At 39.3% G+C, this 18,929-nt stretch overlaps 2 gene segments (V, D, J or C); both read left to right on the top strand.

Moving 5' to 3' along the window:
* The first annotated feature begins 1,127 nt into the window (after positions 1 to 1,127).
* On the top strand, positions 1,128 to 1,716 carry LOC131923948 (Ig heavy chain V region 3-6-like). The segment is given in 2 exon segments: positions 1,128 to 1,212; positions 1,295 to 1,716. Coding segments are annotated over 2 exon segments (465 nt in total).
* A 4,075-nt stretch (positions 1,717 to 5,791) lies between these two features.
* Positions 5,792 to 18,929, top strand: part of LOC131923898 (Ig gamma-1 chain C region secreted form-like) — a 549,642-nt gene continuing 536,504 nt past the window's right edge. The window contains 2 exon segments of the C gene segment in view: positions 5,792 to 5,837; positions 5,921 to 6,229. Coding sequence covers positions 5,792 to 5,837; positions 5,921 to 6,229 — 355 coding nt within the window.

Below are 18,929 nucleotides of genomic sequence, written 5' to 3'. Positions count from 1 at the left end.
TCAAAGCAACTAAGGGAGCATGCACAGGGCCTGCATGAGCCTGCACCAGATGGAGTCCTAGACTAGAAGGAAGTGGACATGTGTGTTCATTCCTAACCCAGAAGCTATCTCCAATTGATAACAACTTGCAAATGAAAAATTAGTTTCCTCTAAGGGAGTCTCTCTGAGGAAACCAACTACTCTTAATCACAGGCTGCTTGTCCAGCAGTAGATGGTCATCAGAAATCGAATTCAAATATATTTTTGAGGTTCTTTGTCTCATAATATCACATGATGTTTTTCCATTTTATTTATTTGTTTATTTATCTCTTATTGTATCCTACTGTTCCTTTGCCTATATAGTCTGGCTTCTAATTTTGTGTTTTTATGGAATTCCTTAGTGTGTAAATCAGGTGGTGTCTGCATCTACACCTGTTTCTTGTATCTTTTATTGGGCACTTTTCCTTCAATTTTTTTTGTTGTTGTTGGTTTTGTCTTGTTCCTATGTGTTTGCTTTTCTCTGATCTCATTTTACTTTATTTTATTATTATTCATTAGAAGCCTGCTTGTTTTCAAAAGACAGCAACATGGTGTACATGGATAATGAGGACTTGGGAGTCGAAGAGGGAGGAGAAAGTGTGGTGTGCTTCCTCTACAAACCACAGCGGGATGGAGCAAGAAGTAGGTGTGGACCCTGTGTGACAATAATATGACAGTCTGCCAATTTTCTGGGAAATATGCAAACCCATCTCATTGGTGACAATGGGAAGTAAAGCAGGACCGCAGGACCAGTGTGGGCTTACTAATCAGAAAGCAGGAGCTCAGGAACCCAAGTGTGAAAAAGGAGGTTGGCACTGACTTAAGACCTTAATACAAGGTCAGAAGAATAAGGTCAGAGGTTGCACTTGCAAGTGGAGGTGGGGTCTTGCCAAGATTTGATTCCTGTGGTCTCCTGAGTCCCCATGCTCTCTTATTCCAGACTCATAGTACAGGAGGGCAAAGGAAGTGATGACTACATTGTAATAACCAAGCAGAGTCAGTATCCACCCTCCCCATTTCTAAAGAAGAGGCTGACTCCCCACATGCAAATGCATCTTCTAGCTCTAAGTTAAATCCCTCCTGGACTGTGGGAGCTCACATCTCTCTCACAGGAGGCTGACCTCTGAGCAAAAGGAGGTGTAGCCTAGAAGATGACACTGTTGGGTCTTCTGTATCTGGTGACAGCCCTTCCTGGTGAGTGTTACCATTTCATACATGTGTCCATGAGGGATTGTGACAACCTGTGATTGACAGAATTGTCTCTTCTTGTCTGAAGGTATCCTGTCCCAGATACAGCTTCAGGAGTCAGGACCTGGCCTGGTGAAGCCCTCTCAATCACTGTCCCTCACCTGCTCTGTCACTGGCTACTCCATCACCAGTGGTTACTACTGGAGCTGGATCAGGCAGTCCCCAGGGAAGAAGCTGGAGTGGATGGGGTACATAAGTTATGATGGTAGCACCAACTACAACCCATCCCTTAAGAGCCGCATCTCCATCACCAGAGAAACATCCAAGAACCAGTTCTTCCTGCAACTGAACTCTATGACCACTGAGGACACAGCCACATATTACTGTGCAAGAGACACAGTGAGGGGACTTCAGCATGAGCCCAGACACAAACCTACCTGCAGAGGAGATCTGGACCAGCAGGGGGCAATCAACCCTAAACAAGCCCAGGAACTCTATGACCAGAAATGAAAGGAAAAACTCCTTGTTTTCTCTGACTTTGCAGACCCTGTCACTTATCTGTACTGTCTGGCTTCTATGTAACCAACCATCACTGGGTCTAACAGCATCCAAGAAATGATTAGAATATGCTGGTACCATACTGTGTACTACTGAAGACACAGTTTGTGATTGTGACTTCAGCTCCAGCATCAGTATCACTAGGAATACCTCCAATATCCAAGTAGCATTAAATATGCTCTGTCTGCCGTGTCTTGCTGTGCCAGAGACATGGGAGGATACTTCAGTGTGAACTGAGATGCAAACTGCAAACCTCACTACAGAGGAGCTCGGGAAAAACAGAGGAACTTAAGAACTGAGTAGCCTACTCAGAACTACTTAGTGCCCCTCACATCATAGGCAGTTCTGAACTGCTGCCATGTGCTTCCTCACAAACACGCATACGTTTGTTTATATTTTAGAATATGTGGTTTCCCCTTCCTGTTCAAAAAATCTCCTAGGGACCCTTTGCTGTATCATAGTCTATGAGAACTTCTATTTGCTTAATTTCTAATAAGCATATCATTATTTCCCCATGGTACATTTAAGATATCCATTTGTCACCTGCTATGAGATGGAATAAACATAAAAAATAGAAGTTTTCCACAAAGGTCTATAATTTTAAGACTTGGTGATATAAGTTCAGTTGGAAATCACAGGGAAATATAAATTATCTAAAAACCTTTCAATTTATTTCCTTTCACAGGGAGCAGAGCGAAGATCTTCCATGAATGAATGTCATTACCACAAACAGATGGAAAAACAAGATGTCTACTCTTTCCAGCCTCCAATGTGTTAATGCTCTAATAGGGTGGAGGTAACTAAAAATTTTCCAACACTGCATACTGGAAATTTGCATCATAGTAAAGGTTAGTTTTCAACCTAGTGTTCCATGTAATGATTCCTTTTAAGATGGTTCTTATACCCTCAACTTGTGGAAATGTCTGAATGAACATTGTGCAAATGCCAGCTGATGTCATCTACTGTCTCTGTTCTAACTCCCTTCCATTGGAAACAGAGTTCCTAATCACAGTTTTCTGCTTCTTGCTGGTGTTTTCTTATTAACATTGGCTCCATGCTTAATGTAATGGAACACTTTGCTGTAGCAGAAGCTTGGAAAGATGGAATGTTTTACCTGTGAGTTAGAGAATCATTAGGGAAAGTGATGTTTGGTGCTGGTTCAGTAGGATTACAGGTTTCAGGTATCTGTGAAAGGAAAAAAAAAGCATACTTGTGCAGACCTGAGCCTTCTCTGGATACTTTTGTACTGACAAAACTATGTGTAAAGATATTTTTGGGAACAAACAGACTATAGAATATGGGATTACCTAAAGCAAGACAAACACAACTCATTGAACAGCATAGGGTGAAGGTGAAAACCAAAGGATCCAAGGTGTGTTACCTAATGCCAGGGTGAGTGTCAGCACACATGACTGCCTTTGACCTATGATGACCACAGTGGGCCTGCTGGTTTGGCACACTCTGGACATCAGGTGTCTGTGGATTAACTTCTCAATGTCTATGAGGTGTACTGGAGAAAAATGATAAGTATATGAGCAATATTTAATGAATGTAGAGTGAGCTTTTTCTCCTAGGATTTGGGCAAATGATTCCTCAACAACAGCATGATTCCAGTCTATATTAACCTTGTAAGCACCAGCCGTTACTTACTGAGCCACAGTTTCCTGATTTTGGTCAGTGAGCACTGAATTTTAACCAGGCCCTGGTGGATGGGCTACAACAAGACTGAAGCTGTGACAAGTTTATTGCCATCAATCAGAGTTTTAATACTCCAATCGAAAGCAATATAAGGACAGTTGCTATGATCATCATAATGATACTTAACAAGATACTGTGATGTTTGCAAGTTATATGAGTATAAAATATTAACGTCTAAGACCAATTGTCCTGCCAAGCTGCTACATGCTTCATAGACTTCTAGGAAACATAGAGAAACAGATGAGCTTGAAAGTTGTCCTGCCCAAGGGAGTGGCTTGGTTTATCAGGAACTTGGAGGCACACAGTGCCCCAGGAGCCATGGACTCTAACCTAAAAACCTATGACAGGTGCCTCTTACGGCAGCAAGACTAGACCAACTACATGATTCCCTGCCAAATGTGATGACCCTAGGAAAACAAGATGCTTATTTTTCCTTGGCACAGTGATTTGGTATTTTGTAATTCTTTGTAACAATTCTGTAATACCAGTGGGTAGTGTGGATCTGGATCCAACTGCCACCAGGAAAGACCATGGTATTAAGAATAATATTAATAACTATAGAGGCATTCAAAATCAGTCTCTGGCACATTAATTCAGTATCTCCAGAAAAACAAGAGTCATTTATACTTTTTGCTGAGCTCTCTGATCGTGGAAGTAACATTAATGTGAGAGAATCTTGAGTTTAAGCCATGGCATCCCAACCTGAAGGGAAGCTCAGGACCAGCAGCAGGAATAATTGAGCCAATAATCAACAGGACATAAGTGAAAGGATGTGTGGAGGGGACTCCTTAGCCTCTGTGGACTCCTTTCTTAATGTTTCATAGCTGAACAACACCTGCTGCAGTTGATATGTGAAGTCTCCAATTTTCAAACACAACAAAAATTCTTTGTTAAATATTGCAGAGATTTTTATTTTCTTATTATTTTATTAAGATTTATTATTTTTAATTAACAAATTTTTATTCATTTTACTTACCAATCACAGCTCCCCCTCTCTTCTCTCCTCCCACCCCCCTCAGTATCCCTCCCCAACGCATCCCCTATTCCCTCCTCTGTCAAGGTAAGGCCTCCAATAGGGAGTCAACAGAACCTGGTGCATTCAGTTGAGGCAGCAAGCCCCTCCCCCTGCATCAAGGCTGTGTAAGATGTCCCACCATAGGTAATTGGCTCCAAAAAGCCATCTCATGCACTAAGAATGGATCCTGATCCTACTGCCAGGGATCCCTTAAGCAGATCAAGCTACATAATCATCTTGCTTATGCAGAGGGCCTAATCCAGTTTCTTGGAGGCTCCACAGCTGTTGGTCTAAATTTCATGAGTTCCCACTAGCTTGGTTTGGTTGCCTTTGTAGGTTTCTCTGTCATGATCTTGATGCCCTTGCTCATAGAATCCCTCTTCCCTCTCTTCTACTGGACTTCTGGAGGTCAGCCTTGTGCTTGCCTGTGGATCTCTGCATCTGCTTCCATCAGTTACTAGATGAAGGCTCTATGATGACAGAGTAGTCACCATTCTGATTACTGGGGTAAGCCAGCTCAGGCACCCTCTCCATTATTGCTAGTAGTCTCAGCTGGGGTCATCCTTGTGGATTCCTGATAACTTCACTAGCACCAGGTTTCTCCCTATCCCTATGATGGACGAAGAGGTGAGTGACTCTTCTCCCAACCAGAGAGTCCTTCCTCTAAGACCTATTTTTGATTTTTCAAAAAAAAATATTTTTTCATACAAAGTATTCTGATCAGCTTCCATGCTGAACTCCTCTCAGGTCTTTTCCATGTTCCTACCATTTAGTTCCACAACCTTTCAATCTCTCTAATGAAAGCAAACACAGACAAAAAGGAAGAGGATTTAGAAAAGAAAGAAAAAAAAACAAGAGAAACACACACCTGCAACCTTCTGGAAAAGCAAATATTAATTGCTTGTACATTAAAAAAGATTATAAATTCTAATATATAAATTTTTGAAATTTTCATGCACAATTATCCTAATCATTGCCATCATCTATAAATCAGTTTTGGAAGGAAAAGGATCAAATATCTCAGGTTGAAATCCTATTGTGAGATTAGGTCTTGATGTTATATCGACAGCGTCTGCACAGGTCTCAGAATGGCTACTTCCTCAGACAGGATTAAGATTTGGACCTCAGGATCCTGCTGCCTGACCTAGGATTCCTTCTTCTCCAGCTGTACTAGGTCTTTACCTAAGAAGTACCCTGCCTCATGAATATGCAAATCATGTGAGTCTATGGTGGTAAATACAGGGATGTCCACAACCCCGAACAACATATGATCAGTGTCCTCTCCACAGTCACTGAACACACAAGGTCCTCACCATGAAATGGAGCTGCATCATCCTCTTGCTGGTGGCAGCAGCTACAGGTAAGGGGCTCCTAATTTCCTGACTTGAGGAGGGTCCATATACTCAGGTGACAATGACATCCACTCTGTCTTTCTCCCCACAGGTGTCCACTCCCAGGTCCAACTGCAGCAGTCTGGGCCTGAGCTGGTGAGGCCTGGGGCCTCAGTGAAGTTGTCCTGCAAGGCTTCTGGCTACACTTTCACTAGCTACCCTATCAACTGGGTGAAGCAGAGGCCTGGACAGGGCCTGGAGTGGATTGGATGGATTGGTACTACAAGTGGTAATACTGGCTATGCACAGAAGTTCCAGGGCAAGGCCACACTGACTTTAGACAAATCCTCCAGCACAGCCTACATGGAGCTCAGCAGCCTGACCTCTGAGGACTCTGCTGTCTATTACTGTGCAAGACACAGTATTGTAACCACATCCTGAATGTGTCATAAACCCTGGAGGAGCAGGAAGCTGCACTAGAACTAAAGTATCTGAGGGATTAGCCTGGAGACTTGCTCAGAAAACATCATGCTGAGTGTCCATTTGTCAGCCATCTATTCACAGTCCTATAAGGTGTTTGTCAACATTTTAAAAGGACATCATAGAATCAAGAGATGCTGATTCCAGATGCTCCCTACAATACACCATACCTTAACCAGATCTTTATAAGTGATCCCATTCATTGACAGGCTTCTTTATTGAAACAAAAAAAAATACCAAGCTCTGGCAATGTAACATTTTATATATATATATATATATATATATATATATATATATATATATATAATATATATATATATATATTCCATTAAACATATGAGACTAGAACTGTTGGAGGAGTAGGTGGGAATATCTGTAATATGAATTTGTGCAGTAAAATACAAATTAAAATATCAGGACAAAGTAAATCCACTTTGAAAATTCAGTTTGATGTACCTAACACCATACCAAATATTTCATTGGCATTTGTCCCTATAGATTTGTGGGGATCACTTTATCTTTCCTCATAAATCTAGTTGTATATATTTATTTATATGTAAGTCTCATTCTGGATTGCTTTTGGTAGTAGTGATCAAATTTCATATTGTTTTAGAGTTAGAGATGTTATTGCGTGTCATGCTCTGAAGTCCACAGGGTATGGAGTCTGCTACACTGACAACATTTTGGGCTCCTGTTCAGATAACACTGTGGCCACAGCAGTGGAATTCCAAGCTGGGAATGTAAGAGACTACTAGTTCTTGTTATCAGGAGCCTTGTACGCTCAATATCCTGTTTGCTGAAATTGGATTGTCTTTGTCTCAAGTTCTAGATTGACACTGAATGGACATCAGTGTATGGTGCACAGTTGTCGCCCTGACACACATGTACACACACACACACACACACACACACACACACACACACACACACACTTTTTGTTGTTATAGGCAGCAATGCACAATTAGCCCTTTTCTTGATTCTTGGCTCTGTTATAACTTTGACATGTCTGAATCCAATCATTCCTGTTTATGTATGGTTTTATGTTTTTGTTTTGTTTCTCATTAGGAGAATTCATATACACTTAGGCTGTACAAAGGCTGAATGTCAGGAACAGAAATAATATTGCCATAGATAGCATGGCAACATACTGATAACAACAACAACAATAATAATACTAATAATAATAGGGAGAAGAAGAAGAAGAAGAAGAAGAAGAAGAAGAAGAAGAAGAAGAAGAAGAAGAAGAAGAAGGAAGAAGAAGAAGAAGAAGAAGAAGAAGAAGAAGAAGAAGAAGAAGAAGAAGAAGAAGAAGAAGAAGAAACAGAAAACAACACAGTGGACAGTGGGATTCTCTTGTATAAACAGTTTTATGTATTTATTTACAGATTCAGAAAAAGCCAATAAGTTGGAGAAACAAGACCCCATGACTAGAAAACCAAATTTGTTTCCCACCTGACCTGGCTCATCTCACATACATGAGCATCCTCAGGTTGAGAGTTGATTGGAATGTCTGTTTTCCTGCCAGTGCATTTATTTTCCTTCTGGAAATTATTCTCACATTTCATCATTTTCCTTCCTTAACCTCTGGGCCTTTTCCAGCAGGTCACATGATACTCAGGTAGTATCTCCTACACTAGGTAAAAGGGACAGAAATTCCTTGTCATCCAAGACCTAATGCCAGCCTGCTCTTGACTGTGCAATGTAAACTCTCAACAACATCATGAAATCTCTTGTTCAAAAATAATCTACAGAGGATTGAAATGAAAGAGGGGTTCCCTTATCTCTAAATTCTGGGGGACCATCAACAGAAAGACTAAGAGTTGTATGAATATTGGATTGTTGTTAGATTTGAATTGGATGGACCCATGCAAGTTTCATAGGGCTGATTTCTGTAGCTGGAGATTTTTCTCTCCAAGTTCCACCAAACCCCGGCAGTCCGACAGCCCACTTAAAAAATAAACATACAGACACTTATATTATTTAAACTGTTTTACCTAATGGCTCAGGCTTCTAGCTATCTAGTTCTTATATCTTAAATTAATCCATTTCTATAAATCTATACCTTGCCACGTGGCTCATGGCTCACTGGCATCATCACATGCTGCTTGTCATGGCGGCGGCTGGCAGTGTCTCCTCCCACCTTCCTGTTCTCTCATTTCTCCTCTCTGTTAGTCCTGCCTATACTTCCTGCCTGACCACTGGCCAATCAGTGTTTTATTTATTGACCAATCAGAGGAACAGATTTGACATACAGACCATCCCACAGCAGACTTCTGTGGGGACAGGCTGAATTTCTCAAGGAGAGACAAAGCTTCCATCTTCCACAGAATTCTACCTTATGACTAGGCTGATACCTCACAGTTACACACAATTCCTAGGACAAACTTTCTGTCTTGTACAGGATTTCTGAGAGGTTATAAAACTGTCCAAAAACATTTCAGAGCCATCTCTACATGGGACTGAGATTCTGTCAAAGTAAATACAGAGGGACATAGTCTGATATTGAATATGATTTTTAAATGATGTCAAGTTTGTATGATCAATAACATTACTAAATATTTGCCATAAAGCAACAAAAATTAAAAATAAATTAGTTACACAGAGCCTGGGGAGCAGGTTCAGAGGCCAGCAGGGGTGTTTCCTGACTCTACTTCACAGTTGATTACTCTCATTTAACCACATACAAGGCCCAGGACACCATCACCTAGAAAGATACAAGATCTAACATGAAGTTCAGTTAGTTCCTAGGATATGTCACTCTTCTGTGGATGCTTCAATAACAGAAATGACCAAGTTCAAAGTCTCTCTCGATCACCATGTAAACAGTTTATCTCATAACAGGATGAATTCCTCTGTTGGAAACCTAGAACCTTTCAATCCTATCTCACAGAGAGGCAGTTTCAAGGCTCTTCACACTGAGTTTCACCCCCAATCAGTATAGTGTCATGTCCTAGGGAGGGGGCTGAACTGGAGAAATGGAAGGACATCAGAGCCGGACCCTAAAGTGTAGGCTCTAGATTATTTTCCACCTTTAGGAACTCATACACATGGTTCCTTTATTAGTCTGAAAATGTTTAAAATAGTGACCTGATGTACCAGAGTTCTATATCCAGCACAGCCTATACCAGACTTATAAATGTAAAAAGAAAGATTCAAATTTTTAGAAGTTATTTATAGAAAATAATAGTATGTAGAATGTGCATAATAATTGTTTTCAATTCTGGGTACCACATACCAGTCACTTTGCATGAATCAACACTAAACTACACTCTTGAAAACTATTTCTTCAATTTCATAAGTGGATTCAACATCCACAAAACTTTGCTAATCCTTCTAAAATTATCAACATTGTATTAAAATGGCTTTCTGTGGAACAAATAAGGCAAAGTGGTGTCTCAGTTAAAAAATACAATAGAATAAGACTTTGAATTCTATCACACATATGTAATAAATAATGGATAATTGTTAAATCCTTTCTGTGTTATTCAGTTTTGTCTCTTTGCTCTAGGCATTCATATGTCAAATACTTCTAATGCAGAGCTTTTTATACAGAGCAAGAAATGCATACAAATCCTCCTGTGCTCCTGTAAACCATCCCAGCCCTATCTTGCAGCCCTAGCAGAGGAAAACAGGCTGGGTGGGATTCCTAGGTCCTCCCATTAAGTGATTGTACTGAACAAAAGCCACTGACCAAGTAGTTTTGTGTTAGAAAAGATTTCATTGTTGATTTTAAAGTTTTTCGATTGAAATATTTTTAAAATTTCTTAAACTGAGTAGTGTACATATCAATATCCCCACTCAAATTCTTCCCATGTCCAACTCTCACTCATTAAAAATTCATGACTTCTTCAACTTTAGTTAACATTTACAAGTCTCTCTCTGCTGTCTCTGACTTTGTTTCTGTCTCTGTCTCTATCTCTGTCTCTCTCTGTCTCTCTGTCTCTGTCTCTGTCTCTGTCTGTCTGTCTCTCTCTCTCTCTCTCTCTCTCTCTCTGTATGTTTAACACATTGAGCTCAGTTATACTTATGTATATGTTTATGAGTTTACTGCAGTCCACTTGGGATTCAATAACCCATCAGGTAGCTTGTCTAGAAGAAAACTCATTCTCTCTCTCTCAACAGCCATTGATTACTTGTAACTCTTCACTTATGGGTGGAGACCTGAGACATTTCCTGTTATACTATGTTCGCCTGGTTTAGACATCAACATTATCAAGATTTCATGGGTGTAGCATCCCTATACTGTCCAGAAGATACCATCTTATAGTGGCATCCTAGTCCTGTGAATTTTATACTCTTTCTGTACCCTCTTCATGACTTTTCTGAGCCTTTGGTGTAGGGTTAACATTGAAGACGTATCAACTTCATTTGTGCATTCCAGGGTCACTTGTTCTCTGCATGTTTACTTGATGTTGATATCTGCAATAGTCTCCATCTAAAATTTAAAAATAAGAGCTTCATTAATAAGTGAATTAGGAATTTATCTGAGGGTATAAGGAGAAGTTTTTAGAACACAGAAAATATGTGTGTTTTGCAGGCAAGACACCATTGTAGGTCCAAAGGTATTATAGCTGGGTTGCTGTTTACCTTAACATGCAGGTAGAATATCTTTTGTTGGCATAACCAACCAATTTCTGATTGTATTTCAGAATTACTCCATGTAATTATACCTATTCCTGACACTGCTCAGGTGGTCAAGAACCCTAATACTAGATAGCCCTGGGACCTAGAAGAAAACCAAATACTACTATTCTGATAAAGAAGGCATGGGGATGAAAGATTTTGCAAAAACAGGGCAGACTGTTGGCACTTAGAAGCAAGAACGTTGAGGAGTAGGAGGCCTAGGTACTATGTAAGAACAATGTTTACCCAGGAGTTCAGAGAAGCAAGACCACGGTGAAGACTGCCTAAGATATGGTAAAGAGCAAAGACAACATGGTAGCATGTGGAGGATGTGGTGGTATTTTACTTGTACTGAAATGTGATTTTAATTGTATGTTAATAAATAAAGTTGCCTGGGGGTCAGAGTTATAGAGCCATAGCAAGAGCGTGGCGGTGGTGGCGCACGCCTTTAAGGACCTGGAGGGCGGTACATACAGGCAATGACAAGGCAGTCACGTGTTTAGTTTACAACCAATGAGAAGTCAGACCAGCTAGACTATTTAAAGACATACACACAGGAAGTAGGCCTCTTTTTCGGAGAGCTCTCTTGGCTGAAGCAGGATAGCTGAAGCAGGAAGGGTAAGGCTCTTAGTTCTGACCTCTTGGCTTTCTTCTCTGAATCGGCTCTGTGTTTCTTATTTAATAAGACGGTTGGTTACATCTACATTTGGCGCCCAACGTGATAAGAATCCATTAAAACCGCTTAACTTGGCTTGGCGGCAGGTCCGGGTTCCCGCCAGGGCGGCCGGCTCCCTAGCCCGGGCCCAGGTCGGCTTGGCCTCAGGCCGGACCAACCTTGAGCTACTTGCTTAAAGCCAGTGTTACAAACAACTCAGGCCTGCCCTGCCGAACAGGGCCCCTGCCTGTAAAACCAACGCACGTGGTTGGAGCTTAAGGTAGCCAGAGCCAAGGCTTGACTAGGCTCAAGCGGGAACACGTGGCTGGATTCAAGCTCTTAGGCAGAACTTGTGGCTACGCTTGCTCTCTCTCTCTCTCTCTCTCTCTCTCTCTCTCTCTCTCTCTCTCTCTCTCTGGACTCGCACCTCAGACACTAGGTGGCTGTTTGAAATTCCCTCGGATTGGTACTGTTCTACAAGGACTTGGTAAGTCACTTAACATATCAGATATTTTAAAGAAAATTATTTAAAAGGAAAAAAATTTTTCCACATTAAAAAAAAATGGGTTTTCTGTGTACATTGGAAGAAAATTTGTTTGCAATTTTAGACAGTCTGACAATGGAACAGCTATATGAGAAGATTACTGTTGATCGAATTATGCATTTTATTACTATGTTTATCCTCATTTTACTATTTAAAAAGATAGTCAATTTAAGTGCCAGGATGACAGCTTTAGAAAAACCTATTAAACCTGTAAAAACTCAGACAGAAGAAACTAACAGTGAAGCTGCTTCAAGATTGGATCATAGGGTTACAGAAAGAAAGCCTGTTTTCACACAGTCACCCTTAGTTTGTCCAGTAACCATACAGCAGTCGCCTGATCAAATGACTACACAAAATATTTGGGCTCCAATTGATATGATAGATTTACGAAGGTTTAAGGAGGCAATAGTATCTTATGATATGCATTCCCCATATGTAAAGCAAATGTTAAACTCTTGGTCAACATATAATAGGATTGTACCACAGGACTGGCAGGAGCTGGCACAAGGTGTTCTTGAACCCAGTCAAAGGCTTCAGTGGCTAACTTGGTTCAAGGACGAAGCTAAAAACATAGAAAAGCAGTGGAGGGATAAAGGAATACAAGTCTGCCAGGATCAGCTTATTGGAGAAGGTCAATATGCTTCAGCACAAACACAATGTTTATATGATGTCCAAACCCTAATTTTATGTCGAACAGCAGCCTTGAATGCATGGGACAGAGTTGAGGAACCAGGAAAAAAAACTGAGTCATTTACAAAGGTTGTACAAGGCCCAAAAGAATCTTTCACAGATTTTTTACAAAGACTGGCTTCAGCAGTAAAGAGAATGGTCCCGGATTCAGAAGCTAGTAAGATAATAATTGAATCTTTGGCCTTTGAGAATGCGAATGCAGCATGCAAAACAATAATCAGGCCATTAAAGGCAAGATCTGCACCTTTGGAAGATTGGATTAGAGATACGGTTAATGTTGAAGCTCATGAGCATGATGATACATGGGTAGGAGAAGCAATTTCAAAAGGTTTGAGGAATGTTAGATGTTTTGGATGTGGAAAGCAAGGACATTTGAAAAGGGACTGTAAACAGGTCATTCCTAGAAACAATGTTTCTTCAAGGAACAATGGCAACAGAAAGCCCCTTCCTTCTGGAGTATGCAGAAGGTGTGGTAAGGGAAAACACTGGACCAATGAATGTAGATCAACAAGGGACAGACAGGGTAATCCTTTGCCTCAGTCTTCGGGAAACTCCCAGAGGGGCCTCATGCAGGCCCCAATAGCAAATCCAGTTCAAACCTTTCCTGCAGTCGTAGAGGAAACCCCTACCCAGAGCAATTAAATAACCAAATACCTATTGGAATAAGTCATGCTGGTCAGGATGATGAAACAGATAGAATAGAAAATTCAGGAGCAAATATAAAGAAAATTTTTTGGCAAACTTTTATTAATGAACAAAGACCAAAATTATCGATAAAAATAAATGGTGTTTTGTTGTCTGGTCTGGTAGACACAGGTGCGGACATTACCATAATTGCACCAGAATTTTGGCATCCAACTTGGCCTCTTCAGGAGGTAAATGTTCAACTGTTAGGAATTGGGACATTATCTCAGGTGAAACAGAGTGCAAGATGGCTCGAGTGTATAGGTCCAGAAGGACAGAGAGGAAAATTGAAACCATATGTAGCTAACATAGCTATGAACTTGTGGGGTCGAGACTTGTTGCAACAATGGAATACTCAGATTAACATCCCTCCAATCTCAGAAACAAATCATAAATTAGCACATGTTTCTGAGAGAAATATTAGAAGGCATTATTCTGAGTGGTCACCAGCCATCCATATTATACAAGAACAGGGCACAACAACTGATGATCTTCCAAAGACACCAACAGCTCTACCTTTAAAATGGTTAACAGACAAGCCTGTATGGGTCCAGCAATGGCCTTTAACAACAGAGAAACTCCAGGCTTTAGAAGAGCTGGTAGAACAGTTAAATGCTCAGCATATTGAGGAATCAACCAGCCCTTGGAATTCTCCTGTATTTGTTATTAAAAAGAAATCTGGTAAATGAAGAATGGTAACAGACCTTAGAGCAATTAACAAAGTAATTCAGCCAATGGGCTCTCTACAATCTGTAATTCCTCTGCCTACTCTGTTACCAAAAGGATGGCCTCTCATAGTTATTGATTTAAAAGACTGTTTCTTTTCAATACCGTTACAAGAAAAAGACAGAGAAAGATTTGCTTTCACAGTGCCTACTTATAATAATTCTCAACCGGTTAAAAGATTTCAATGGAGGGTCCTCCCACAGGGAATGTTGAATAGCCCAACTCTGTGCCAATATTTTGTACAACAGCCATTGGAAGTGATACGTAAAAAATTTCCTAAATCTATAATTTATCATTATATGGATGATATTTTACTAGCTGACTCAAATGCAGATACTTTAGAAAGAATATTTGAAGACGTAAAGAAAATTTTGCCTTGCTGGGGATTACAAATTGCTCCTGAAAAGATACGAAGAGGAGATTCTATTAATTATTTAGGATATAAAATAGAGCTACAAAAAATTAGACCCCAAAAGGTGCAAATTAGGAGAGATAGACTACAGACTCTTAATGACTTTCAAAGATTATTTGGAAATATTTCTCATCTACGAACTATTGTTGGGGTAAAAAATGATGAACTGCATAATTTGTTCAAAACCTTAGAAGGTGACAAGGACCTAAATAGTCCAAGAGAGTTATCACCTGAAGCTGAGAAAGAATTGGCCTTGGTAGAAAAGAAAGTACATGAAGGGCATATCGATCGTATTGATCCAAAGCTGGATTGCATTTTGGTTATTTTACCTTCTAGGCATTCTCCTACAGGAATATTAATGCAGAGGGAAGATATCATATTAGAGTGGATATTTTTACCAAATAAACCAAACAAAAAATTAAAAACTTATGTGGAAAAAATCTCTGACTTGATTTGGAAAGGAAAATTGAGACTTCGTCAATTAGCAGGAATAGACCCAGCAGAAATTGTTGTACCTTTAACTAAGGAGGACATTGAAAAATTATGGACAGAAAGTGAACCTTGGCAAAGAGCTTGCAGTAATTTTTTGGGAGAAATTAACAGCAAATATCCCAAAAGCGATAGAATTGATCTTATAAAGAGAGCTGATTGGATCTTGCCTCGAATTGTACGGGTAAAGCCCATATCTGGAGTTCGTACATTTTATACAGATGCCAACAAACAAGGAAAGGCAGGTTACAAATCAGAAAATTTAAGTAAAGTGGTTCAAAGTCCTTATAATTCAGTTCAAAAATCAGAATTATATGCTATTCTGTTGGTATTAATGGATTTTTCAGAACCTCTCAACATAGTAACTGACTCTCAGTATGCTGAAAGAGTAGTATTACATATTGAGACTGCAGAATTTATCCCTGATGCTTCAGAATTAACTTCATTATTTATTCAATTACAAGATACAATCAGGAAAAGGAGTCATCCTTTATATATAACTCACATTCGATCCCATACTGGTCTGCCAGGCCCTCTAGCACAAGGCAATGATGAGATTGATAAGTTATTAATAGGAAATGTGCTGGAGGCCTCAGAATGTCATAAAAAACATCATGTCAATAGTAAAGGTTTAAAAAAGGATTTTTCCATAACCTGGCAACAAGCCAAAGAAATAGTAAAGAAATGTCCTACTTGTTCCTTCTACAATCAAACACCATTACCAGCAGGATGTAACCCAAAGGGTACTCAGAGGAATGAAATCTGGCAGATGGACGTGTTTCACTTTGCAGAATTTGGAAGACTGAAATATGTACACCACACTATCGATACTTATTCAGGATTTCAGTGGGCAACTGCTTTGAGTTCTGAAAAAGCTGATTCTGTAATCACTCATTTGCTAGAAGTTATGGCCATCATGGGTATACCTGCACAAATCAAAACTGATAATGCTCCGTCATATGTCTCTGTTAAAATGAAACAGTTTTTTGCTTATTACAATATAAAGCATATTACAGGAATACCACATAATCCTACAGGTCAAGCAGTTATAGAAAGATCAAACAGAACTCTAAAGGATATGCTAAATAAACAGAAAGGGGCAACAAAAACCCCCAGAAATAGACTGCATAATGCTCTATTAACTTTGAATTTTCTTAATGCCAATGAGAAAGGAACAACAGCTGCAGAGAGACATTGGATAATAGAAAAAACTACAGAATTAAATCAGCCTATATATTTTAAGGATGTGCTGACCTCAGAATGGAAACCAGGGTATGTGTTACATTGGGGACGAGGTTTTGCTTTTGTTTCTACAGGAGAAGATAAGTTGTGGGTACCATCAAAATTGATAAAGGTTCGATTTGAACAAGAGAAACCTCTTAATTAGAGGAGGTGATAGCTCATCAACCAACATGAACATCCAATTTAAACTAACTTATACCAGTAACACATGTCTTTTCATTTAATCAGATAATAACTTGCCAAAAAGGAACATCCCCAAAATTAGTCTTGGGGAAAGGTTTTTGTTTTTGTCTTTTAGGAGAATGAAGGTTAAGGAATCTGAAGAACACTGGACAAATAAGACAACTGAAGAAAAGGGACAAATCATCTATCCCAGGAAGCAGAGTGAAATGGCGTATGGGTATATATTATCTAAAAAATTTTATGTCTTCCTAAATGTTTGTTTCTGCTTTTCTCTAAAGATTTAACACTATTGGTCTTCTAATAGTCCCAGTCCAATTAAAATTTAAAGCTGACTTTGGAGTTGGAGAATGGCTCTCTCCTTCTTTAAACTCAAGCATGTTGTTAAAAGGAAAATGCAAACTCCCTGTATCATGCCAGAATAAAAGAGCCATCTTCTGCTATGAGACAGGAGAAAAGCCAAATTAATTAAAGGACTATTCTATTACTAATCTCAACTCTTTGATTCTATTCTGATTCTTTAAACTTTTCTTAAAGTATAAATTTTATATCAAAACTTACAAGATTAATATATATAGATATATAGATATATAGATATATATACATTTTAAACTTTGCTAAGATATGAATGGTCATATAGAGTACTGATTAATTCTAGAAAAAAGGCTTCAATTAGCTGCATATATATGTCTTTGTGTTCGAGTCTCTTATCAGTTTTCTGCAGGAATTCACGGCCAGGCCTAACATCAACTGAAGTCTCCAGGAAGAAGTTGGGGCCCCACAACAACAACAATTCCACGTGGACAATAATAACATCACTAAGCTGACAAACATCACCTACAGATCAGCTTTGAACTGCAAGGTGCTCACAGCAATTTTGAGATGACTAGCTGAGATGATCCAGTCTCAAAGACTACTTGAATAAGGACTTGAGATAAACCCTGAACTTTGGCATTATACACAGAATGGATAATGAAGGATATAGTTACCTTTCCTAGAATTTGACAATTAACCTAAAATTTTTCTTTCAGGATAAAGATAACTTCGCCCATACCCAGCAGGAAGCAATTTTAAGAATACGACGCCCACATTCCCAAAGAGGTGGTGTGGGGTGGGTGGTTTTTTGGTCTTTTTAATGGGTTTTGGGTCTGGGATGATTTTCATTGTTTAGGGGGGTTGGTTACAAGTTGTCAAGGGTTAGGAAAAAGACTAAGCAGATTAGATTTAAGGTTCTTATTTAAAAAAAAAAAAGAGAGAGAAAGAAAGAAGAAAAAGACAATTACTAGTTTTAAATACTTTACATTGGATTGGATTGTTTTATATTGTATACAAATTATATATATTGAAATTGATATTGTTAGAAAATGCTATATGTATATTTCTAATTGTACTTATATCGTTCATTTAACAATGCAATTTTCTGATCCTTGAATATTATTATTACCATTAGGATATAAAGAAATGATAGTTAGTAGTTAGACATTACAATAGAACTTGTAGTCATATTAGATATGTTTTAAAAATTGAGCATATATATTTTAGATAGGTCATCTTCAAACCCTTCAGAGATCTACAGAATATGGCATTTAAAATGTTTTAATAACTTAGAAAATTTTTCTTTTTTGTTATGACTATGAGACATGTCGGCTCCTGGCAGTACCAATCTACTTCAGAGAAAATATGGGCATTGAAGAAACTGCGTATGGAGTTAGCTTTCATTGTGGCAAAAGTTAGCCACTGGACAACAAAGTATCCTCGAATCAACTGATGACAAAATGGACAGACAGGACATGAAACAAAGGACTACTGATTCTTGCCTAAACAAGCGTGGTTATGGCTTTATCAAAAGGCATCTTCTGAGACCAGGACAATATGGCACCATCCCTGACGTGGCCTTCGCAACTCAGAAAAGGTACAGTGCCCTTTTCTTCGAAGGCAGCTGAACAGGCAGTGGGCTGATAGCTTCTGATGTGCTGTGGAATAGCAGCTGAAACAGTTATTCTTGAAGAGTAACTAAGCTCACGCCTCTCAATAGTAGACTGGCATTTGATAGAGAGATGTGGAGAAGAACGGGATGCTGAGATGAAGCCATATGTACACAGCCAAGAAGAATGGAGAGCTGAACTAAAAAACCATCAACATTTTCCAGAATTTAAAATCCTGAATCATGACATGACATTAGTGGAATTCAGGTGTTTCTGGTGCATGGACTGCTCTCAACGAATGTGAGGTTGAACTGTTGACCTTGTGTACATCCTACTTCACAAATGAGTCTGTCAGATATGCTAAGCCTATATAGGCTGAAGATGATGCCCCAGCATTGCGGAGAAACCTCAGGTGACTGTCCAGGCAGTTGGCTGTTTCTGTCAACTCACAAATTTTTTGGAAGTTGCTTG

Source organism: Peromyscus eremicus, chromosome 14 (assembly GCF_949786415.1).
Source record: "Peromyscus eremicus chromosome 14, PerEre_H2_v1, whole genome shotgun sequence".
Lineage (NCBI taxonomy): Eukaryota > Metazoa > Chordata > Mammalia > Rodentia > Cricetidae > Peromyscus > Peromyscus eremicus.
The sequence above is the reverse complement of the archived record's forward strand: the minus strand, read 5'-3'. Positions and strand labels throughout refer to the sequence as shown.